The sequence below is a fragment of the Bombina bombina genome, chromosome 5 (genome assembly GCF_027579735.1).
Source record: "Bombina bombina isolate aBomBom1 chromosome 5, aBomBom1.pri, whole genome shotgun sequence".
Lineage (NCBI taxonomy): Eukaryota > Metazoa > Chordata > Amphibia > Anura > Bombinatoridae > Bombina > Bombina bombina.
Genome location: NC_069503.1, coordinates 349,406,472 through 349,425,522, shown reverse-complemented (window position 1 = coordinate 349,425,522; position 19,051 = coordinate 349,406,472). Strand labels below are relative to the sequence as shown.

General features: G+C 37.4%; 1 protein-coding gene across 1 annotated transcript in view; it reads left to right on the top strand.

Moving 5' to 3' along the window:
* TRA2A (transformer 2 alpha homolog) overlaps positions 1-19,051 on the top strand; it is an 87,529-nt gene that overhangs the window by 8,195 nt on the left and 60,283 nt on the right. Inside the window, exon 2 of the mRNA XM_053714147.1 lies at positions 11,555-11,688. Coding sequence (XP_053570122.1) covers positions 11,555-11,688 — 134 coding nt within the window. The remainder of the gene's footprint in view (positions 1-11,554; positions 11,689-19,051) is intronic.

Below are 19,051 nucleotides of genomic sequence, written 5' to 3'. Positions count from 1 at the left end.
TAAATATAAAGACTGCACATTTTATTAATGGAAGTAAATTGGAAAGTTGTTTAAAATGGCATGCTCTATCTGAATAATGAAAGTTTCATTTTGATTGAGTGTCCCTTTAATACCAGTATACTTACTACCCTTGGTCTAATATTAAATATAAGAATACATTCTCCTTTTTAAATCACAACTACGATATAACTATAGTTTTAGAATACCTTTTTGATTTAAAGGACCAGTCAACACAGTAGATTTGCATAATCAACAAATGCAAGATAACAAGACAATGCAATAGCACTTAGTCTGAACTTCAAAATGAGTAGTAGATTTTTTTTTTTTCTGACAATTTTAAAAGTTATGTCTATTTCCACTCCCCCTGTACCATGTGACAGCCATCAGCCAATCACAAATGCATACACACTTATTCTAGCACATGCTCAGTAGGAGCTGGTGACTCAAAAAGTTTAAATATAAAAAGACTGTGCACATTTTGTTAATAGAAGTAAATTGGAAAGTTGTTTAAAACGGCATGCTCTATCTGAATAATAAAAATTTAATTTTGATTGAGTGTCCCTTTAAATATTATATATATATATATTTATTTAATATTGCAGTCGCGTATACTTTACCTAATAACCAATTGAATGTTCAGTTTCTTCTTGTGGGTCATCTAAGAAGGATTTATCCGCCATGCGCAAAGGTACAGGCCTCAAAATTGTTATCGTACTCAAGAAAGTGTCCCAAAATGGCAGAGAATATACTTTGCCAGAGGCATAACTAGAAACCACAGGGCCCAGGTGCAAGAATCTAAGAAGGGCCCCCAACCCCCCCCCCAAAAAAAAAAGTGAAATTGATAAAAAAAATTTTTTTAAATAATATGTAACACAGGAAAAAAGTGAATCGATTTACATTTTGCAAAAGGAGGTACCCTGTGCCCAGTCTGTGAGAATGTCTGACCCCCTATTACTGTATATAGTGACACTGCTCAACACACCAGCACTGTATATAGTGAGTCAGTGACAGTCTGTAATCTGCCGGTGAGATGTCTGACCCTACCCGTCCCAGTACTTTTATAAAGTGACCACAGTAGTCTGTGATATAGTCCAGCGCCCCCCCCATACTTTATATAGTGGTACTGTATAGTGACACTGTTTACCCCCTCCCCCATGCTGTAGTAACAAGGTCTGTAATTTGCTGGTTCCACAAATAAATATAAATATATATATATATATATATATATATATATATATATATATATATATATATATATATATATATATATATATATATATATATATATATATATATATATATATACACACACACGCATAAATACAGTCACATACCCCCCCCCACACACACACACGCATAAATAGTCACATACCCCCACACACATAAACACCAATGGGTAAAACGAAAAAACTAACCCCTTTAGTCAGATACTAGTGAAGCATCATGTCACACTCAAATTATATCAGGTGTGTCCGCTGCGCCCCCTGTAGTCCCCCCCCCCCTGTACTTTGCATAAAACCTGTGTGTTTCTCTAACCAAAAGTTATGCTTCTTTGAGTCGGTCCTGTCTTAGTGTGTATGTGTGTGGGTTCTTATTCAAGATAAAGAATCCCTCCTTTTCTTTAATCATTCCCACAAGATTTTGATAGGCCTTCGGAGCTTGTTTCTTTGATAGGCCCTTAAGAGAACTTTCCCTGATTGGCTCTGGGAATGTAAACATCTCCTAGGCTATTTGGGAAATATATAGGCTCCAACAGTCAATTTGTTTGGCTGTCATACCAGTTTTAGTGCTATAGGGGGCGTCAGATTTCAAATCCTTAAGACTTTTTATGCTTTTGTTAAAATCTTAATTCTCAGGCTTTTAACTTCCCATATTACCCTTCTTAGGCATAGACAATCTCCCAGATTCATATGTTCATATTTAATGTGTCTGAATATATTTTCATCTGAGTATCTTAAACTACATGAAAATTAGGCACAATTCCTTTATCTGAGATTTAGTTTCCCATGTCATACAGAGACTTAAAATGTCAGCTTGTCTGGGAGCTGTGTATTGGAGGCTCAGCATGGGACAGTTTACACCTAGATAAGGGCTATCTCCTCTGAGTATGTTTGTATATTTCTTCCATCAGTTCAGATTGAGCGACTGCTCCTTCCAGGGGGCTGTAAGTTTATTACCCATCTTGGGCAGGAAACCCATATATGGGCATACACATCTGAGGGCTCCATAATGCTAATATTTACTTTGAAGTGGCCCATCGGTCTTATCTGTACAGAGGTCTAAATCCTTTGTTCTCTCCTGTGTAACCAAGAAGAAGGGGGGCTGGTCTGTTGTGGCTACAGCCCACACAACTCATGTCAAGGGAGACATTAGCTGACCTGAAATATCAAAATTTGATACATATGTAGTTTATTTAATGCTATTCACAGGTACCTTGACAGTCCTTGCTTGGAACTGGCAAAATCATTTAAGAAAGATATTGGGTTTAGAGATTAAATAGGTAAGATTAAAAATAAAAATAGTTATACTGTCCAAATCATATGAAGCATACATATATTAAACAAAACTAATTATTCTGAAACCTGTGTATGTATGGCACCTTTGATATAACTTTCTTATGAAGAGTGATTACTGTCTGTAGCAAAGAGAAGATATTAAGCCAAACATGGAAGAGTGTTTTATCTGTAGTTAGAGAATGGAAGTGGTCTAGAGAGACCATAACCTTATGTTTATGACCAAGTGGAATCATATTTTAGAAGAATGCACAAGACAACTTATGAATCTTATTATTAGTGAAAAGAAAAAATTATTGGATGAGGCAAATATAGAAATTAACATGCTGGAACAAAAAATAACTCCCCATATGGAGAGCAAACAATATGGGGAACTTTCACAAAAAGTGGCAGAAAATTTAGATTGTTTAAAAAAAGAGATCAAAGACACTAAGAGAGAAATACTTTAGAGACTATGAGGATTATAAAGAAAGGAAAGAAAGAAATTATAGAGCCAAAAATAGAAGAACACATATTCAAAATACTAGTAATTCCAACAAGGAGCGTTTACAATATAAAGATCAAGACTTTAGATACACACATAGAAATAATTATTATGGCAATACATCAAATCAACACCAACATAATTCTTTAGCACATAGAGAAAGAGAGAGCTACTATAACAAAAGAAAGGAAGATTTTTCCTATGCAGATCACAGATATCCACAGAAAAATCATGATATGACTTATAATAAAAATATGAATTATAGAAACAATCAGGATAGATCTGAACAGTGGGCAAGAGAAGAAAATAATTGGCAACAACCTAGAAATCCTTTTAAAAATCATAAAGAACAATATCCAAAAGAAACCACCACCCATAATAGATTTGGAGCTTTAGCAAGATATAACTCAGAAGAGGAGGAGGTTTTTATAGAGGCTGGAAAAAGAAAATACACAAGAACGGATTCAGATCTGTTCAACAAAAGACGCAAAAACATGGACAGAACGGATTACTAAGTAATAAACACAATAATAAACAAATAAATAAAAAAGATAATGGTATTTTCAATCTGTCGAGTACCACACTATCAGAAGCCCAAACCTCTGTCTTAAACAAAGGGCTAAATTTTGCTCCCAGTTACAGAATGAATAAATTTGAAGCCTTTATAGGAATTCAGAAGTTTATTAGAAATCTATGTATAAAAAAGTTTTTCACTAACAATCCCATAATCGGTAACAGTTCTATAGAAATAAATAAATATAAACATATAGAGGTTCATTAAAAGTCCTCCTTTAATCCCACACAGTGCAAATCAGCACCTATGGAGACATTCTTAGAACTAGTACACAGGGATATTAAAAATATGAAAACTAATTATGGTTCCAATCTCACTAAACTAGAACAAACAGCCTTGGCAGATTTAAAAATGAATGATAAGATAGTCATAAAGCCCGCGGACAAGGGCGGAGGGACAGTTATCATGGATAAAACTAAATACAATGAGGAATGTCTTAGACAACTTAAAAACACTGAGGTATATATCGAACTTGATAGTAATCCAATAATAAAATTTAAAAAAAGACTTGAACTTCACTTAGAAAAAGGCTTAAAAACAGGCATTGTGAATAAAAAAGAATATCAATATCTACAACAAATTTCCAAAAACTCCCACTTTTTATATACTGCCGAAAATACACAAGGATCCATCTAACCCCCCCCGGGTAGACCCATAGTGTCAGGGGTTAATTCCCTCACAAGCAATTTATCGGCGTATATAGACCAATTTTTACAGACTTATGTTGTAAAGACAAAATCATATTTGAAAGATACCTTAAGTATCCTTAACCATTTAGAAAAACTCAAGTGGAATCCAAATTGGTGGTTGGTGACTAGTGATGTCACGTCACTTTATACCATAATAGACAAAAATCTTGGCATAGCATCAGTAAAAAACATCCTAGAAAAAGATGACTTTTTGGATAAAAAACAACTTGAGTTTATTTTAGACAGCATAGCTATAATTCTAGAAACCAACTACTTTTGGTTCAACCACCAATATTATTTGCAAGTAGGAGGCACAGCGATGGGCACCAGATTTGCGCCCAGCTATGCCAATTTATATATGGCTAATTGGGAAAATCAATATATTTACAACTCTAGCTGGGCGCAATATCTGGTGTCTTATCATCGCTACATAGATGACCTTTTCTTCATATGGTCAGGAAGTGAGAACCAATTACTTGAATTCATGGAATATTTGAAAATAAATGAGTTCAAAGTAGCTCTAACTTGGAATTATAGTCAAACCAAGGTAGAATTTTTAGACCTTGAAATATACATTGAGAATGAAATGTTGAAGTCGAAAAACTTTTTTAAGAGCATAGACGTAAACAATTACATAAGCCTCGAAAGTTGTCATCAAAAACATTGGCTTAAAAATGTCCCTAAAGGTCAATTCGTTCGACTGAGACGTAATTGTAAAGAACAAGATATGTATAAGGTTCAATCTCAAATCCTAAAAAAACGTTTTTTAGAGAAAAATTATCCAGCTAATTTTCTAGATGAAAAAATAGAAGAAGTAACCAACATGGACAGGTCAGATTTATTAAAATATAAAATCAAAAATAAGAAATTCACTGATGATAAACTAGCAAATAGACTTATCTTCCAACATAGCACTCAGAGTGGAGAACTTAGGAACATCATACAAAAACACTGGGGAATCCTCACAAGAGATGCAGCATTAAATGAATTTTTAGGCGATGGACCTAACATAATTTTTAGAAAGGTTCCCAACCTTAAATTTCAACTATCCCAATGTATTAAAGAAGTAGACAACAACAAAGTAAAAAATTGGTTGCTACCATCTGAAATGGGTTTTAGAAAGTGTCAATTCTGCAATGCTTGCAAATTTATGAAAAAAACTCCAAAATTCTGTAAAATTCTTTTCTGGAGATAACAAAAGGGAGTACAGTATAGATCAATTTATTACTTGCAATAGCAAAAACGTAATTTACATGTTACGATGCTCATGCAATTTAATCTATATAGGGCGTACCTCTAGACTTCTAAAAATTAGGTTGAATGAGCATATTTACAATATTGAAAAGGGTTATGCTAATCATACAGTATCGTCTCACTTTGATAAAAAGCACAATAGAAATGTAAAGGATTTGGAATTTCTGGGCATTAGGAAATTAGAACTGAATTGGAAGGGAGGAGACACACAGAATAGATTGGGACAATTGGAAATGAAGTGGATCCATATTATGGATAGCTTGATACCCAATGGTCTTAATAAAGATTTTGAAATCCATCACTTTTTGTGAAAGTTATTTATAAGTACAGCTACATATGTATATGTATACAGCTATATATGCCTTGTTTTATTTTTATTTATTTTAAATAAAAAAGGAGAGAAAGAAGGAAAGGAAAGAAAAAAGGAAGAAAAAAAAAGAGATTTTTTTTTTTTAAATTTGTAAGAATTTTTTTTTTTTTTAATTATAATAAATTTTTTTTTTTTTGTTTTAATATTTTTTAATATTATATATATATATATTTTTTTTTAAGTTTTAATATTTTTTTTATATATATTTTTTTTTTTTTTTTTTTTGTCCACACTCATATTGTCAGTGCTAGGTAGTTTTAGAATGTTTCACAAACTTATTTTCAATATATGGAACCCCAAATGTAAAATTACTAACATAGTTAGAAACAGTAACCTCAACATCCTATCATAACTTTTCAGCGCAAACACATACAAGTGCAATATATGTTTTTAAACATGCCACATGCTAACAAATAAAATCTATTTTTGAAAACATTACGATACAACTAGGTTTATAATAAGGCTAGTAGTTTAATTATGGTCCATAGGACATATAGTCAGTAACATCACTTAAACTAAAAAAGATATAACTAATACCTTCACAATAAGGGGTTAAAAAAAAAAAAAAATACCTACATATATCATCAGTATAGACACCAATTGCAGGCACAATGTGATTATGTTTTTTGAAGTTTTGCATATATGTATAAAGCTATAACATTATAATGCATAATTTCCCAATTCTGGTTATCCATCTTAACATCTATGCATATATCAACAAAATGTATAAAACTGAAAGAAGCTGAAAAACATACTAGTTGTTTAATGACAAATTACCTAAATGCCAACTTCCAAAATGGAGGATGTAACTACAAACCTGGCAGAAACTCATCAATGGATTGTTTAAAAGGACTCTTGGACATGCGCACTAACATTCCTTGACAAAGCATACCTGCGAAACGTACGTCGGAACTGTTCTATATTGAGTTTTATCACGTCTCTACACTAGCCAGGACACCTGGGGGCTTAGCGCTACTGTCTTGCTACTAAAGAGGTTTTGGTTTCGGCGGTCACACTCCTGCTGATCCATTTACCTCTTTGCAAGTTTGGCGATTTGAAGCATTTATTACAGCATATCTGCTTTTGTACCCTTACATTGTGGTGTTATCAAGGCTTATGTGACGCTTTTATATATTTTAAAATAAATTTGTATCCAAGTTTTGCCTAGTGTACTGTTTTCCCATCAGTATAAAGTGGGAGTGCGCATATCCTTGAGCTTAGTCGAAAGCTCCAACAAATGTGAGTAGTCATTTGTTATAAAACAACTACTTCCTCAAAGTGCCATTACAGATTCACACTATGTTGCAATTTTCTGTTTCCTTTTTCATGGGATCTCACTGAGGAATGCTAACAAGCTGAAAAACTCATCCAGAGGACACAGACATATCCTTGATTCAGAACTTTATTTGGTTTTCCTTTTATGATTTTTGTTATCACATTTATTTCACAATCTCTAAATGTGGCCAAGGTTTTTTGATAAAGCAATATTGCCATCTATTGGCCAAGAGAGAAATTGAGCCTCAGTAAACATGAGGTAATATATTTTACAGTTGGGGGGGGGGGGGGGAATATTAATGTGCAGGCAACTTCTTTGGTATTAAATCATAATCTCTCCCAATATCTCTGATAAATTTTCTGTCATTTTGCAGCCCTGCCTGAAGGCCACATAAGGGTCAACTGCCATGTAAACTTTGGGGTTATGTCTGCCAGATAAAAAGTAATAAGCACTATTCAAACTGTTTTAAAGGGATTCTCTCCGTTATTATAAACAGACTAAGGTTATGGGCAACTGATAGTGGAAATGGTATGTGTGTATTGTAAAGTAAACGCTTATATAGGGTGACATAAATATCAACTAGAAAGAAACTCAAAGCACAACAAAACAAAGTGAAGCAATGTGTAGCTCCCATCTACTTTTGGTGATATGATGGCGATAATGGATTGTTCATTTATTCTCAGCCACAAGGTACCTTCCGCCGATAAAACCTGTTCTCTGTGTGAATGTGAGAAGCCCTCTGTGGAGGTATTGTGCAAGCCAGATAGTAGGATCTGAGAGATTTATATTTGCATCATCTTGTAATGTTCTTATGAGGTTTTTGGGCAGTGGGATGCAAAAATCATTGATTTTATGGTACAAGAGTCGATCATGGCAGTGTTATGACACAGGAAGCATAACGACTCAACGCTCGTAGCCGTCTGCGAGCTCTCCACACGATTCCTTAGTGGCACATCAAGCTTTGGTTTCAGTCCCGCTTGCAGAAGCATTTTTGGTGCGCTGGTGCTTTCCGTTGGTTATGGGAGCTGCATGTTGCTCGCTAGTATAAGGATGAATAAAAGCGGAGCTTCTAGTGTTGTCAGGTGAGCAACATAGGCTTGATGAAGACTCCATATTGTTGGTTAATTCTCTAGGCCATAAAGTGATGATTTTGGTTGCCCTGGTCTCCATTTCTGGCTAGTTGGCGCTGCTTCGCTCGACATGGCGTAGAAGCCCTCTTGGGTATTTGTTTTGTGCTCCACTGCGAGCCGCCCCTATTGCTCACTGTGTGCAAAATTTGTTCAGCAGAAAGTCAAATGGGGCTTTTTCTTGCTGTTTTAGCATTCTCTCAAAGTTTGCAAATAGTTGGCTGATGTCCTTTTGTGAAGCCATTTCTGTCATGGTAGCTGTTTTCAGGCAGAGTAGAGTATATCCTTTAATGATCTGTTTAGAGAGAGAGAAGATTACAGTGCCAAAACTAAGGCAAAGTACCTCAGCGTACCGAAGGGGGGTGGGTAGCGTTGGCTATGTGTAAGCCGCCTCTTTAGGCGTCAACTGTCCGTTCCTTAGCTCTAGAGTAAAGAATACAGCAAAAACTTTGTACAATTGCACTGCTTAGTAGTGCACTACACACCAAAGATCAGAAGGTGTGATTTTGCTGTGAAATCTGCGGATTAACGAGTCTTCAGCCGGAGCTCTGGAAAAGTGCAACTGCTCTGGATTGCTGTTTGGACACGCCCTCCCTAAATCAGTTTAATTTTGACATGACTATCCCTTTAATAAATTTTGGTCTCCGGACAAATGAATCTTCTGCTCTAGGAAAACAAGTCTTATAAGAAAAAAAAAAAGTTCCCCAACAATACATTGCTTTCTTTCAAGGGACATAGAACCCAATTTTTTCTAGATTCAAACAGAGCATACTGTATTAAAACAATCACTGTACATTTGTGTGTGTATAATAGGGTTGCACGAATGCCATTTTTTTTTTTTTTTAGACCAAGTACTGATACTTATTCTCACCGATACCAATTACCGAAACTTTTTTTTTTTAATGTCATGTGACAGTTTCTCAAGCACAATACACACTGATTTAAGATAGCTTCTTTGTAATTATGAAGAACTGTAAGTTTTATTTGCTTGTTGTCACAGTTGTAAAAACTTGAAGAAATATTACAATAAAATATATAAATACATAACAAATGTAAAATCACAGCCAACCTAAAGTGCAATACAGTAAAAATATATAACAGTGCACTGTTTAATCATGGGGAGCAACATTATGGGATAGATTACGCTATACAAGCTTTACTAATGCTCTCATTACATGTCCAACTCCATTAAAGTCTAAGGAGTTGGAAATGTGAACAGAGCATTGGTAAACTTACCAATCAAATGTAATCTAAATCTAGTCCTATAATTGTAGGATGAGTGTTCATAGGAATTCACTTAATTTGTCCTATGAACACTTCCTGCAATTGTATAAGCAAAGGATGTTCCTCAGAGTACAGTATGTTTTGAGCATAATTGTGCAAGATAACTAGCAGAACAGGCAATCCAGCAATTGGAATACATTTTTCAAAAGTTAGTGGCAAGTTCTTGAGGAACAGAAGCATCTCTGCATGTTCAGCTATAAGTCTGTTTCTGCTATCAGTAAGGACGTTTCATGCTAAGCTGCACAGTCTTTCACTTTTCACACTACTGCATGGGGCAGAAAGATATTTTTGGGCCATTAAATCTGTTTAACTGGTACTGTGATCTCTCCCAGGTAGGCGTCCAAGTGTAAAGTAGCAGCTTTTGGTGCACTGCTCTCAGACGTACAATGATACAAATAACAATTTTTAGTTGTCTCCACTCAAGCTTAAAATGAAATTGGAACATGAAGTTTGAAAAAACGCCACAAGATGGCGTATGGGTAAGATCTGGAGGTATCGGTGCATTTGCTTGAGTACAAGTACTGGTGCCAGTACTTGGTATCGGTACCGATACTTGGTATCGGTACCGATACTAGTATCGGTGCAACCCTAGTGTATAATATATTATAATAGTCGGTCTTTTCCCCAGGACCTTTTTAGTGGGTGCACCAACTGGCTGATTTTACTGACCACCCGGCTAGAATTATAGTCAATATTAAGCTAAAAATAATAAAATGTCCATTTGTTGTTGCAAAATTTTTCACTAAATACATTTGTTAAATTCTGTAATTTGTTCTTTGGATAGCAAAAAATATAATAGAAAATATTACACTGCTCTCACCCAGCTTGCAAAGTTTGCTATGGAGAACACTGTCTTTGTTTTTGTATATATATATATTTACCCACCACCTAGTGTAATTGTATGAAAATTTACCAAATTTGTCTTTTGTATGAGAATTATGTCTGCTTTTTATTATCTTCTAAAAGTTATTTGTGGTTATTTAGCTTATATCTTTAGAAGAAAATGTTCTATCTTCTGAAAACTTTTAGTAATATTACAAAACTGCTGAGGATGAGCGGAAAAGGTAAGTTCTTAAGTAATAAAGTACATCATCCTTGTGATAGGGAGTTATTTATTTATTTTTTTTCTCGCCATTTTGATCAGGGAGGTATTGCTTCCTGGTGTGCTATACACCCACACACACCCACACACAGGTGATTTGACTAAGGTGGATTTTCTTCTTTAAATGGGGGCATTAAATACTGCAGAGCCCATGCCAGATTCTTTTAGTCAGTACTGAAATTGTTTTGTTTATTACCTGCTGGCAGTTTATACTTTTTAGCTAGTGATCAGTACCCAGCAGAATATTTAGTAAAACTATGCTGAAATATACTAAATGTTCTTTTTCCATTAAGGTTAATGTTCGTGAAGAAATTGAAGAGTTTTTTCCAAGAATGTGGAAGATAAAGCAAGATAAAAGAAGGCTAATGAAAAGTTTTTTTAAAGATCAGAAAAATTCAATTGAATGGGGGAAAAAAATTGAACAGAAGATTGGGCAGATAGAAGCACTTGAATTTTTTTTTTTTAATGCTATAATTATTTGAAATGGGGAAGAATACACGAAGTTGAAAAAAAAATATGAAGAATGAAGAAAAGTATAAAGCAAGAGTGACCTAGAGTAAAAAGAATCTGGAAGAATGAATGGGTCCTAGGTTAAGTAAATGTATGGTTTATGTTCCAGTGTCTGTACAATCAGTTTAATGACCTCTGCATGATATTAGCACATTAGAAAAATGGTCATCTGGTTCAAATAGGTAACTGTTGTAGAATATTTCATTTGTTAAATGCACAAATATTTGAGGGTTAACAGGCATAACCAAACCACTTATTTTGCAGGTTTAATTTAAAATTCTCTGAATGCTATACTAAGTGCTAGGGCTTTGCTAAAAAAAGTTAAATTTTTAATTTTATTATCTTTTACATTTTTATTTTTCTTCTATTAGGATTCCCGCTCCCATTCAAAGTCGCCAACTGAAAGTGCTGCTCGTGCAAAATCAGATAGTAGGTCTGCTTCACGCAGTGCATCAAGAGGCTCCAAACGTTCAGAATCTCGCTCTAGGTCAAGATCAAACTCCAGGTAAAACCATAATTCTGTTATTGGCATAAAAAAAAAGAAATTGTTTTTTTTTTCTGATTCCTTCATGCAACCTTAAAGGACCACTCAATGCAATATAATTGCACAAACAAGTGGACAATAAAAAGACAATGATTTAACACCTACTCTGAATTTAAAATAAGCAGTCAATTTTTTTTTTTTTTTTTGGACAAATTAATTTTAGTATTTTACGACCGAATGTACCATGTGACAGACATCAGCCAATCAGACTAGTATACGTTTACCTAGTGGACTTGTGCACATGCTCAGTAGGATCTTGTTCCACTGAGTGTCTTTAATAAGACTGTAATTTTTGAATTCCGGATTTGTACCAAAATAGCATATTGTCTATCTGCTGGGCCTGATAGAAAAAAAACAAATTTTTATGGGTCACTCACTGAAATTTTACTTACAATAGGGTTTAAATGTAGGTAGCAAAAAACTTAAAGGGACAGTATACACCAATTTATTTATCTGCATTTTAATACAATATGCACAGATATACTTAGAAGCTCCCAATTTAGCACTGTTTATGAGCTTAGGACACCCGCTGAAAAGGTCTGAGAGCAGACGGCCCCTTTGCATATGAAAAGAACTATTATACAAACAGAAGCAAGCTAAAATCTGTATACATCTAAAACTTTGGGGCTTGGTTAGGAGTCTGAAAATAAGGAGTTTAAAAATAAGCAAAACTAGATTTCTCTTACTTGGTGTATTCAGTCCACGGATTCATCCTTACTTGTGGGATATTCTCAATCCCTACAGGAAGTGGCAAAGAGAGCACACAACAAAGCTGTCCATATAGCTCCCCTCAGGCTCCGCCCCCCCCCAGTCATTATCTTTGCCGCTCTAACAAGTAGCATCTCCACGGGGGTGGTAAAGAGTATGTGGTGTTAGATTTGTAGTTTTATTTCTTCAATCAAGAGTTTATTTTAAAATAGTGCCGGTTTGTACTATTTACTCTACAACAGAAAGTGATGAAGATTTCTGCTGAGAGGAAAAAGATTTTAGCATGTTGTAACTAAAATCCATTGCTGTTCCCACACAGGACTGTTGAGTACCGGGTAACAGTTTGCAGGCTTAACTGCTTAAGGTATGCTCAGTAATTTTTTTCTAACAAGACCTGGTAATGCTAGAAGACTGATAGAAATCCCCATGTGGGAAAGTAAGCCATATTCTGAGACTCAGTATAGAAGGATGGCTTAGTTTATAGGGCTTAAATCACTGGTGGACACTGTTATGGGTAAAATCGATTATTTTTTAATATAATCTGATGTTTGCACAAGTGTTTATCATGTTTGGAACACTTTTTAGGGGTTTTATTCGCCTGGCATAATTTTAGACACCTAATTTGGCTTAGGAAGGCCTCACAACTCCGGAGTGAAGAGGGGGAGGGCCTAATTTTCGCGCCTCAGTTGCGCAGTTCTTTTACAAGATAGCTTCATGCAGCTTCACATGTAGAGTCCAGAGATTGCAGGAGGACTACAGGGAGGCTTATTTTTGTTCCACAACTAATCCCCAAGGAAGGTAGTGTGTTCAACTGGTGGCCATCTTCAATTTGCTCCGGTTTGGGCAATAAGGGGTTAATTGGCTTGAAACTTGGTGTGCAATCTTTTCAAAGCATTAGGATCATATGGTGTAAATTTCATAAAGATCGGATGTTTTTTTGAGATTTGGTAAAGTGTGTGCTTTTTATTATTTAAAGGCACAGTAACGTTTTTTCAAAAAGTGTTTTTTTCTGTATTTGAGTGCTATCTAAATCTGTCTAACATGTCTGAGCCTACTGATAGACCTTGTTCTATGTGTTTAAAAGCCATGGCGGTACCCCCATTGCATTTGTGTTTAAAGTGTGCTAAGGTATCTAAACATTTTAATGACCATGCATTGACACTTAAAAATGTAGCCCAAGATGATTCTTTGACGGAAGGTAATGAGGATAGTCCTCCTTCCTCTCCCCATGTGTCGACACCAGTTACGCCCGCGCAAGCGTTGCCTAGTACCTCTAGCGCATTGGCCCCTATTACTTTACAACAATTAGCAGCAGTAATGGATAATTCCCTTGCAGCATTTTTATCCAAACTGCCTGTTTTTCCAAAAAAGCGCGATAGCTCAGTTTTAAATAAAAGGATGAGCAATCTGAAGCTTTGGATAATTTATTTGTAGTACCCTCACAAAACTCAAAAGTAGCAGTGAGGGACGGTCTGTCTGAGGGAGAAATTTCTGACACAGGAAAAGTTTCTCAGCAGGCAGAGTCAGATTCCTTAGCGTTTAAATTTAAGCTGGAACACCTCCGCGTCCTGCTCAAGGAGGTTTTAGCTATGCTGGATGATTGTGACCCCATGGTGGTCCCTGAAAAATTGTGTAAAATGGACAGGTTTTTAGAGGTCCCTGTATACACTGAGGCATTTCCGATCCCAAAGAGGGTGGCGGATATTGTGACTAAGGAGTGGGAGAGACCAGGTGTACCCTTTGTTCCCCCCCCTATCTTTAAGAAAATGTTCCCCATAAATGACCCCAGGCGGGACGCGTGGCAGACGGTCCCCAAGGTATAGGGGCTGTTTCAACACTTGCTAAGCGTACAACTATACCAATAGAGGACAGTTGTGCTTTCAAAGATCCTATGGATAAAAAATTGGAAGGTTTTTTTTTTTTTTTTTAATGCAAGGTTTTCTTCTTCAACCAATTGCCTGCATTATTCCAGTAACTACTGCAGCGGTTTTTTGGTTCGAGGCCCTGGAGGAGTTGCTCCAGAGGGAGACTTCATATGATGAGGTCATGAATAGAATTCATGCTCTAAAGCTGGCTAATTCTTTTATCACTGATGCCGCTCTCCAATTAGCTAAGCTAGCGGCGAAAAACTCAGGTTTTGCCATCATGGTGCGAAGATCGCTTTAGCTCAAATCGTGGTCAGCTGATGTGTCGTCCAAAACGAAACTGTTAAATATTCCCTTCAAGGGGAAAACCCTATTTGGCCCAGAGCTGAAAGAAATTATTTCAGATATCACTGGGGGCAAGGGCCATGCCCTGCCACAAGATAAGCCGTTTAAGGCCAAAAACAAGGCTAATTTTCGCTCCTTTCGCAACTTCAGGAGCGGACCTGCCACAACCTCTGCTGCCGCAAAGCAAGATAACTCTTCCCAGCCCAAAGCAACTTGGAAACCCCTGCAGGGCTGGAATAAGGGTAACCAGGCCAAGAAGCCTGCTCCTGCTACCAAGACAGCATGAAGGGGTAGCCCCCGATCCGGGATCGGATCGAGTAGGGGGCAGACTTTCTCTTTTCGCTTGGGCAAGAGATGTTCCAGATCCCTGGGCATTAGAAATAGTTGCTCAGGGGTACCTTCTAGAATTCAAGTATTCTCCCCCAAGGGGAAGGTTCCACATTTCTCATTTGCCAAATAAAGAAACAGGCGTTTTACGCTGTGTAGAAGATCTGCTAAAGATGGGAGTGATACACCCAGTTCCAATTGTAGAACAAGGACTGGGCTTTTACTCAAACCTGTTTGTAGTTCCCAAAAAGGAGGGAACTTTCAGGCCAATCCTGGATCTAAAAATTCTAAACAAATTCCTCAGAGCAAACATTACCAGTTCATGGCCCTTCCTTTTGGGTTGGCCACCGCTCCCAGAATTTTCACAAAGGTGCTAGGGTCCCGTCTAGCGGTACTAAGACCGCAGGGCATTGCAGTAGCACCTTACCTAGACGACATATTAATACAGGCGTCGTCCTTTCACAGAGCCAAGGCTCATACGGACATCGTTCTGGCCTTTCTAAGGTCTCACGGGTGGAAGGTGAACGTAGAAAGGAGTTCTCTGTCCCCGCTCACAAGGGTTCCTTTCCTGGGAACACTAATAGACTCTGTAGAAATGAAAATGTTTCTGACAGTGGTCAGGAAGTCAAAACTGCTGAATACTTGCCGAGTTTTTCATTCCATTCCTCGGCCTTCCGTGGCTCAGTGCATGGAAGTAATTGGTTTAATGGTTGCGGCAATGGACGTAGTCCCTTTTGCCCGAATTCATCTCAGACCACTACAGCTGTGCATGCTCAAACAGTGGAATGGAGATTACGCAGATTAGTCTCCTCAAGTACAAATGGACCAGAAAGCCAGAGACTCTTCTCTGGTGGTTGTCTCAAGATCACCTGTCTCAGGGAATGAGTTTCCGCAGACCGGAGTGGATCATTGTCACGACCGATGCCAGTCTGTTAGGCTGGGGTGCGGTCTGGAACTCCCTGAAGGCTCAGGGACTATGGTCTCGGGAAGAATCTCTTCTTCCGATAAACATTTTGGAGTTGAGAGCGATATTCAATACGCTCCAGGAATGGCCTCAACTAGCGGAGGCCAAATTCATCAGATTTCAGTCGGACAACATCACGACTGTAGCGTACATCAATCGGGGAGGAACAAAAAGTTCCCTAGCGATGAAGGAAGTATCCAAGATCATCAAATGGGCGGACTCCTGCCATCTATCTGCAATTCACATCCCAGGGGTAGACAACTGGGAGGCGGATTTTCTAAGTCGTCAGACTTTCCATCCGGGGGAGTGGGAACTCCACCCGGAGGTTTTTGCTCAGCTGACTCAGCTATGGGGCATTCCAGAATTGGATCTGATGGCGTCCCGTCAGAACACCAAACTTCCCCTTTATGGATCCATATCCAGGGATCCCAAGGCGGCATTGATAGATGCATTAATAGCGCCTTGGTCGTTCAGTCTAGCTTATGTCTTTCCACTGTTTCCTCTTCTCCCTCGGCTAGTAGCCAGAATCAAACAGGAGAAGGCTTTGGTAATTCTGATAGCGCCTGCGTGGCCATGCAGGACTTGGTATGCAGACCTAGTGGACATGTCATCGGTCCCACCATGGAAACTGCCATCGAGGCAGGATCTTCTAATTCAAGGTCCTTTCAAGCATCCAAATCTAGTTTCTCTGCAACAGACTGCTTGGAGATTCAACGCTTAATTCTAGCTAAGCGCGGTTTCTCTGAATCAGTTATAGACACTCTGATACAGGCCAGAAAGCCTGTCACCAGGAAAATTTACCATAAGATATGGCGGAAATATCTTTGTTGGTGTGAATCCAAGGGTTACTCGTGGAGTAAGATTAGGATTCCAAGGATATTATCTTTTCTCCAAGAAGGATTGGAGAAAGGTTTGTCAGCTAGTTCCTTAAAGGGACAGATATCTGCTCTGTCTATTCTGTTACATAAGCGTCTGGCTGCTGTACCAGACGTTCAGGTGTTTGCACAGGCCCTAGTCAGAATCAAGCCTGTTTATAAGCCTGTGGCTCCTCCATGGAGTCTATATTTAGTTCTTTCAGTTCTTCAAGGAGTTCTGTTTGAACCTTTGCATTCCATAGATATTAAGTTATTATTTTGGAAAGTTTTGTTTTTAGTAGCCATTTCTTCTGCTCGAAGAGTTTCTGAATTGTCTGCTTTGCAGTTTAATTCACCCTATCTGGTGTTCCATGCAGATAAGGTTGTTTTGCGCACCAAACCTGGTTTCCTTCCAAAGGTGGTTTCTAATAAGAATATTAACCAGGAAATCATTGTTCCTTCTCTGTGTCCTAATCCAGTTTCTAAGAAGGAACGACTTTTACACAATCTTGACGTGGTTCGTGCTTTAAAATTATATTTAAAAGCAACTAAAGATTTCAGACAAACATCATCCTTGTTTGTTGTCTATTCTGGTAAGAGGAGAGGTCAGAAAGCAACTGCTACCTCTCTTTCCTTTTGGCTGAAAAGCATCATCCGTTTGGCTTATGAGACTGCGGGACAGCAGCCTCCTGAACGAATTACAGCTCATTCCACTAGAGCTGTGGTTTCCACATGGGCTTTCAAGAATGAGGCTTCTGTTGAACAGATTTGTAAGGCAGCGACTTGGTCTTCAGTGCATACATTTGCCAAATTTTACAAATTCGATACTTTTGCTTCTTCGGAGGTTATTTTTGGGAGAAAGGTTTTGCAAGCAGTGGTGCCTTCCGTTTAGGTTACTTGACTTGTTCCCTCCCTTCATCCGTGTCCTATTGCTTTGGTATTGGTATCCCACAAGTAAGGATGAATCCGTGGACTGATTACACCAAGTAAGAGAAAACAGAATTTATGCTTACCTGATAAATTACTTTCTCTTACGGTGTATTCAGTCCACGGCCCGCCCTGACATTTAAGTCAGGTTCAAATTTAATTTATAATAACTACAGTCACCACTGCACCCTATGGTTCTTCTTTTTCTCCTAACCGTCGGTCGAATGACTGGGGGGCGGAGCCTGAGGGGAGCTATATGGACAGCTTTACTGTGTGCTCTCTTTGCCACTTCCTGTAGGGATTGAGAATATCCCACAAGTAAGGATAAATCCGTGGACTGAATACACCGTAAGAGAAAGTAATTTATCAGGTAAGCATAAATTGTTTTTTACACTCCCCCCAGATGAGCTTTATAAATGTATAATCTTCAAAACAATAATGCAAAGAAAAATCTAGTTCAAGTCCCTTTTTAAAATGTAAGTACTGGGTGAAGAAGAAAAACTGAGCAGCAAAAGGGTTAATATGAAATGTTTAGTTGTGTGGTAACTAAAGGGACAGTGTACTCTAAGTTCCTCACCCCCCTCTCTTAAGGTGTTTCCAGTGACTTGTTTTAGCTGCTGCCGAGTACAAAATGTACTATTTTGCTTCTTTGAGTTTATTTTTGTGTATGAAATAGCATGAATTTTGTTTCTCTATACCAAATCCCAGTTCTCAGAACAATTTAAAATTAACATTTTATTGCTTATCCACCCTATACCCCACTGGGAGTATACTTTCTTCTGCTGGCTATGTTCACAAAGCTCTTGTATTGCCAATACTTAAGGAAACAGAGTATAGGTAGGGTTACCACAGGCAAAATCCGATTTCAAGTGTCTATATAAAGGTAGTTTTAGAAGTAAAAAGCATATTAAAGGGATATGAAACCAGTGTTTTTCTTTAATGATTCAGAGCATGCAACTTTCTAATTTAACTCCTATTTTTTCTTATCTTTATTTGAAAAAGCAGGGATGTAAAGCTTAGGAGTTGTGTGTTTTTTTTTTTTTTTAGTTCAGCTTCCTGGGTAGCTCTTGCTGATTGTCTACGTTTAGCCACCAATCAGCAAGTGCTACCCAGGTGCTGAACCAAAAATGTGTTGGTTATGCAAAACTGGGGAAAGGTAATTAAAGTAATTTATTTTTTAAACAAAGTTTTTGGTGTTTACTGTCACTTTAAAGGGCCAATTAATAGATTAAAGGACCACTAAATACAGTGAAATATATAGAGTAGGTGTTGAATCATTGTCTTTATGAGGCACTTGTTAATTATGCAATTCTAAATAAGCAGTTATTTTTTTT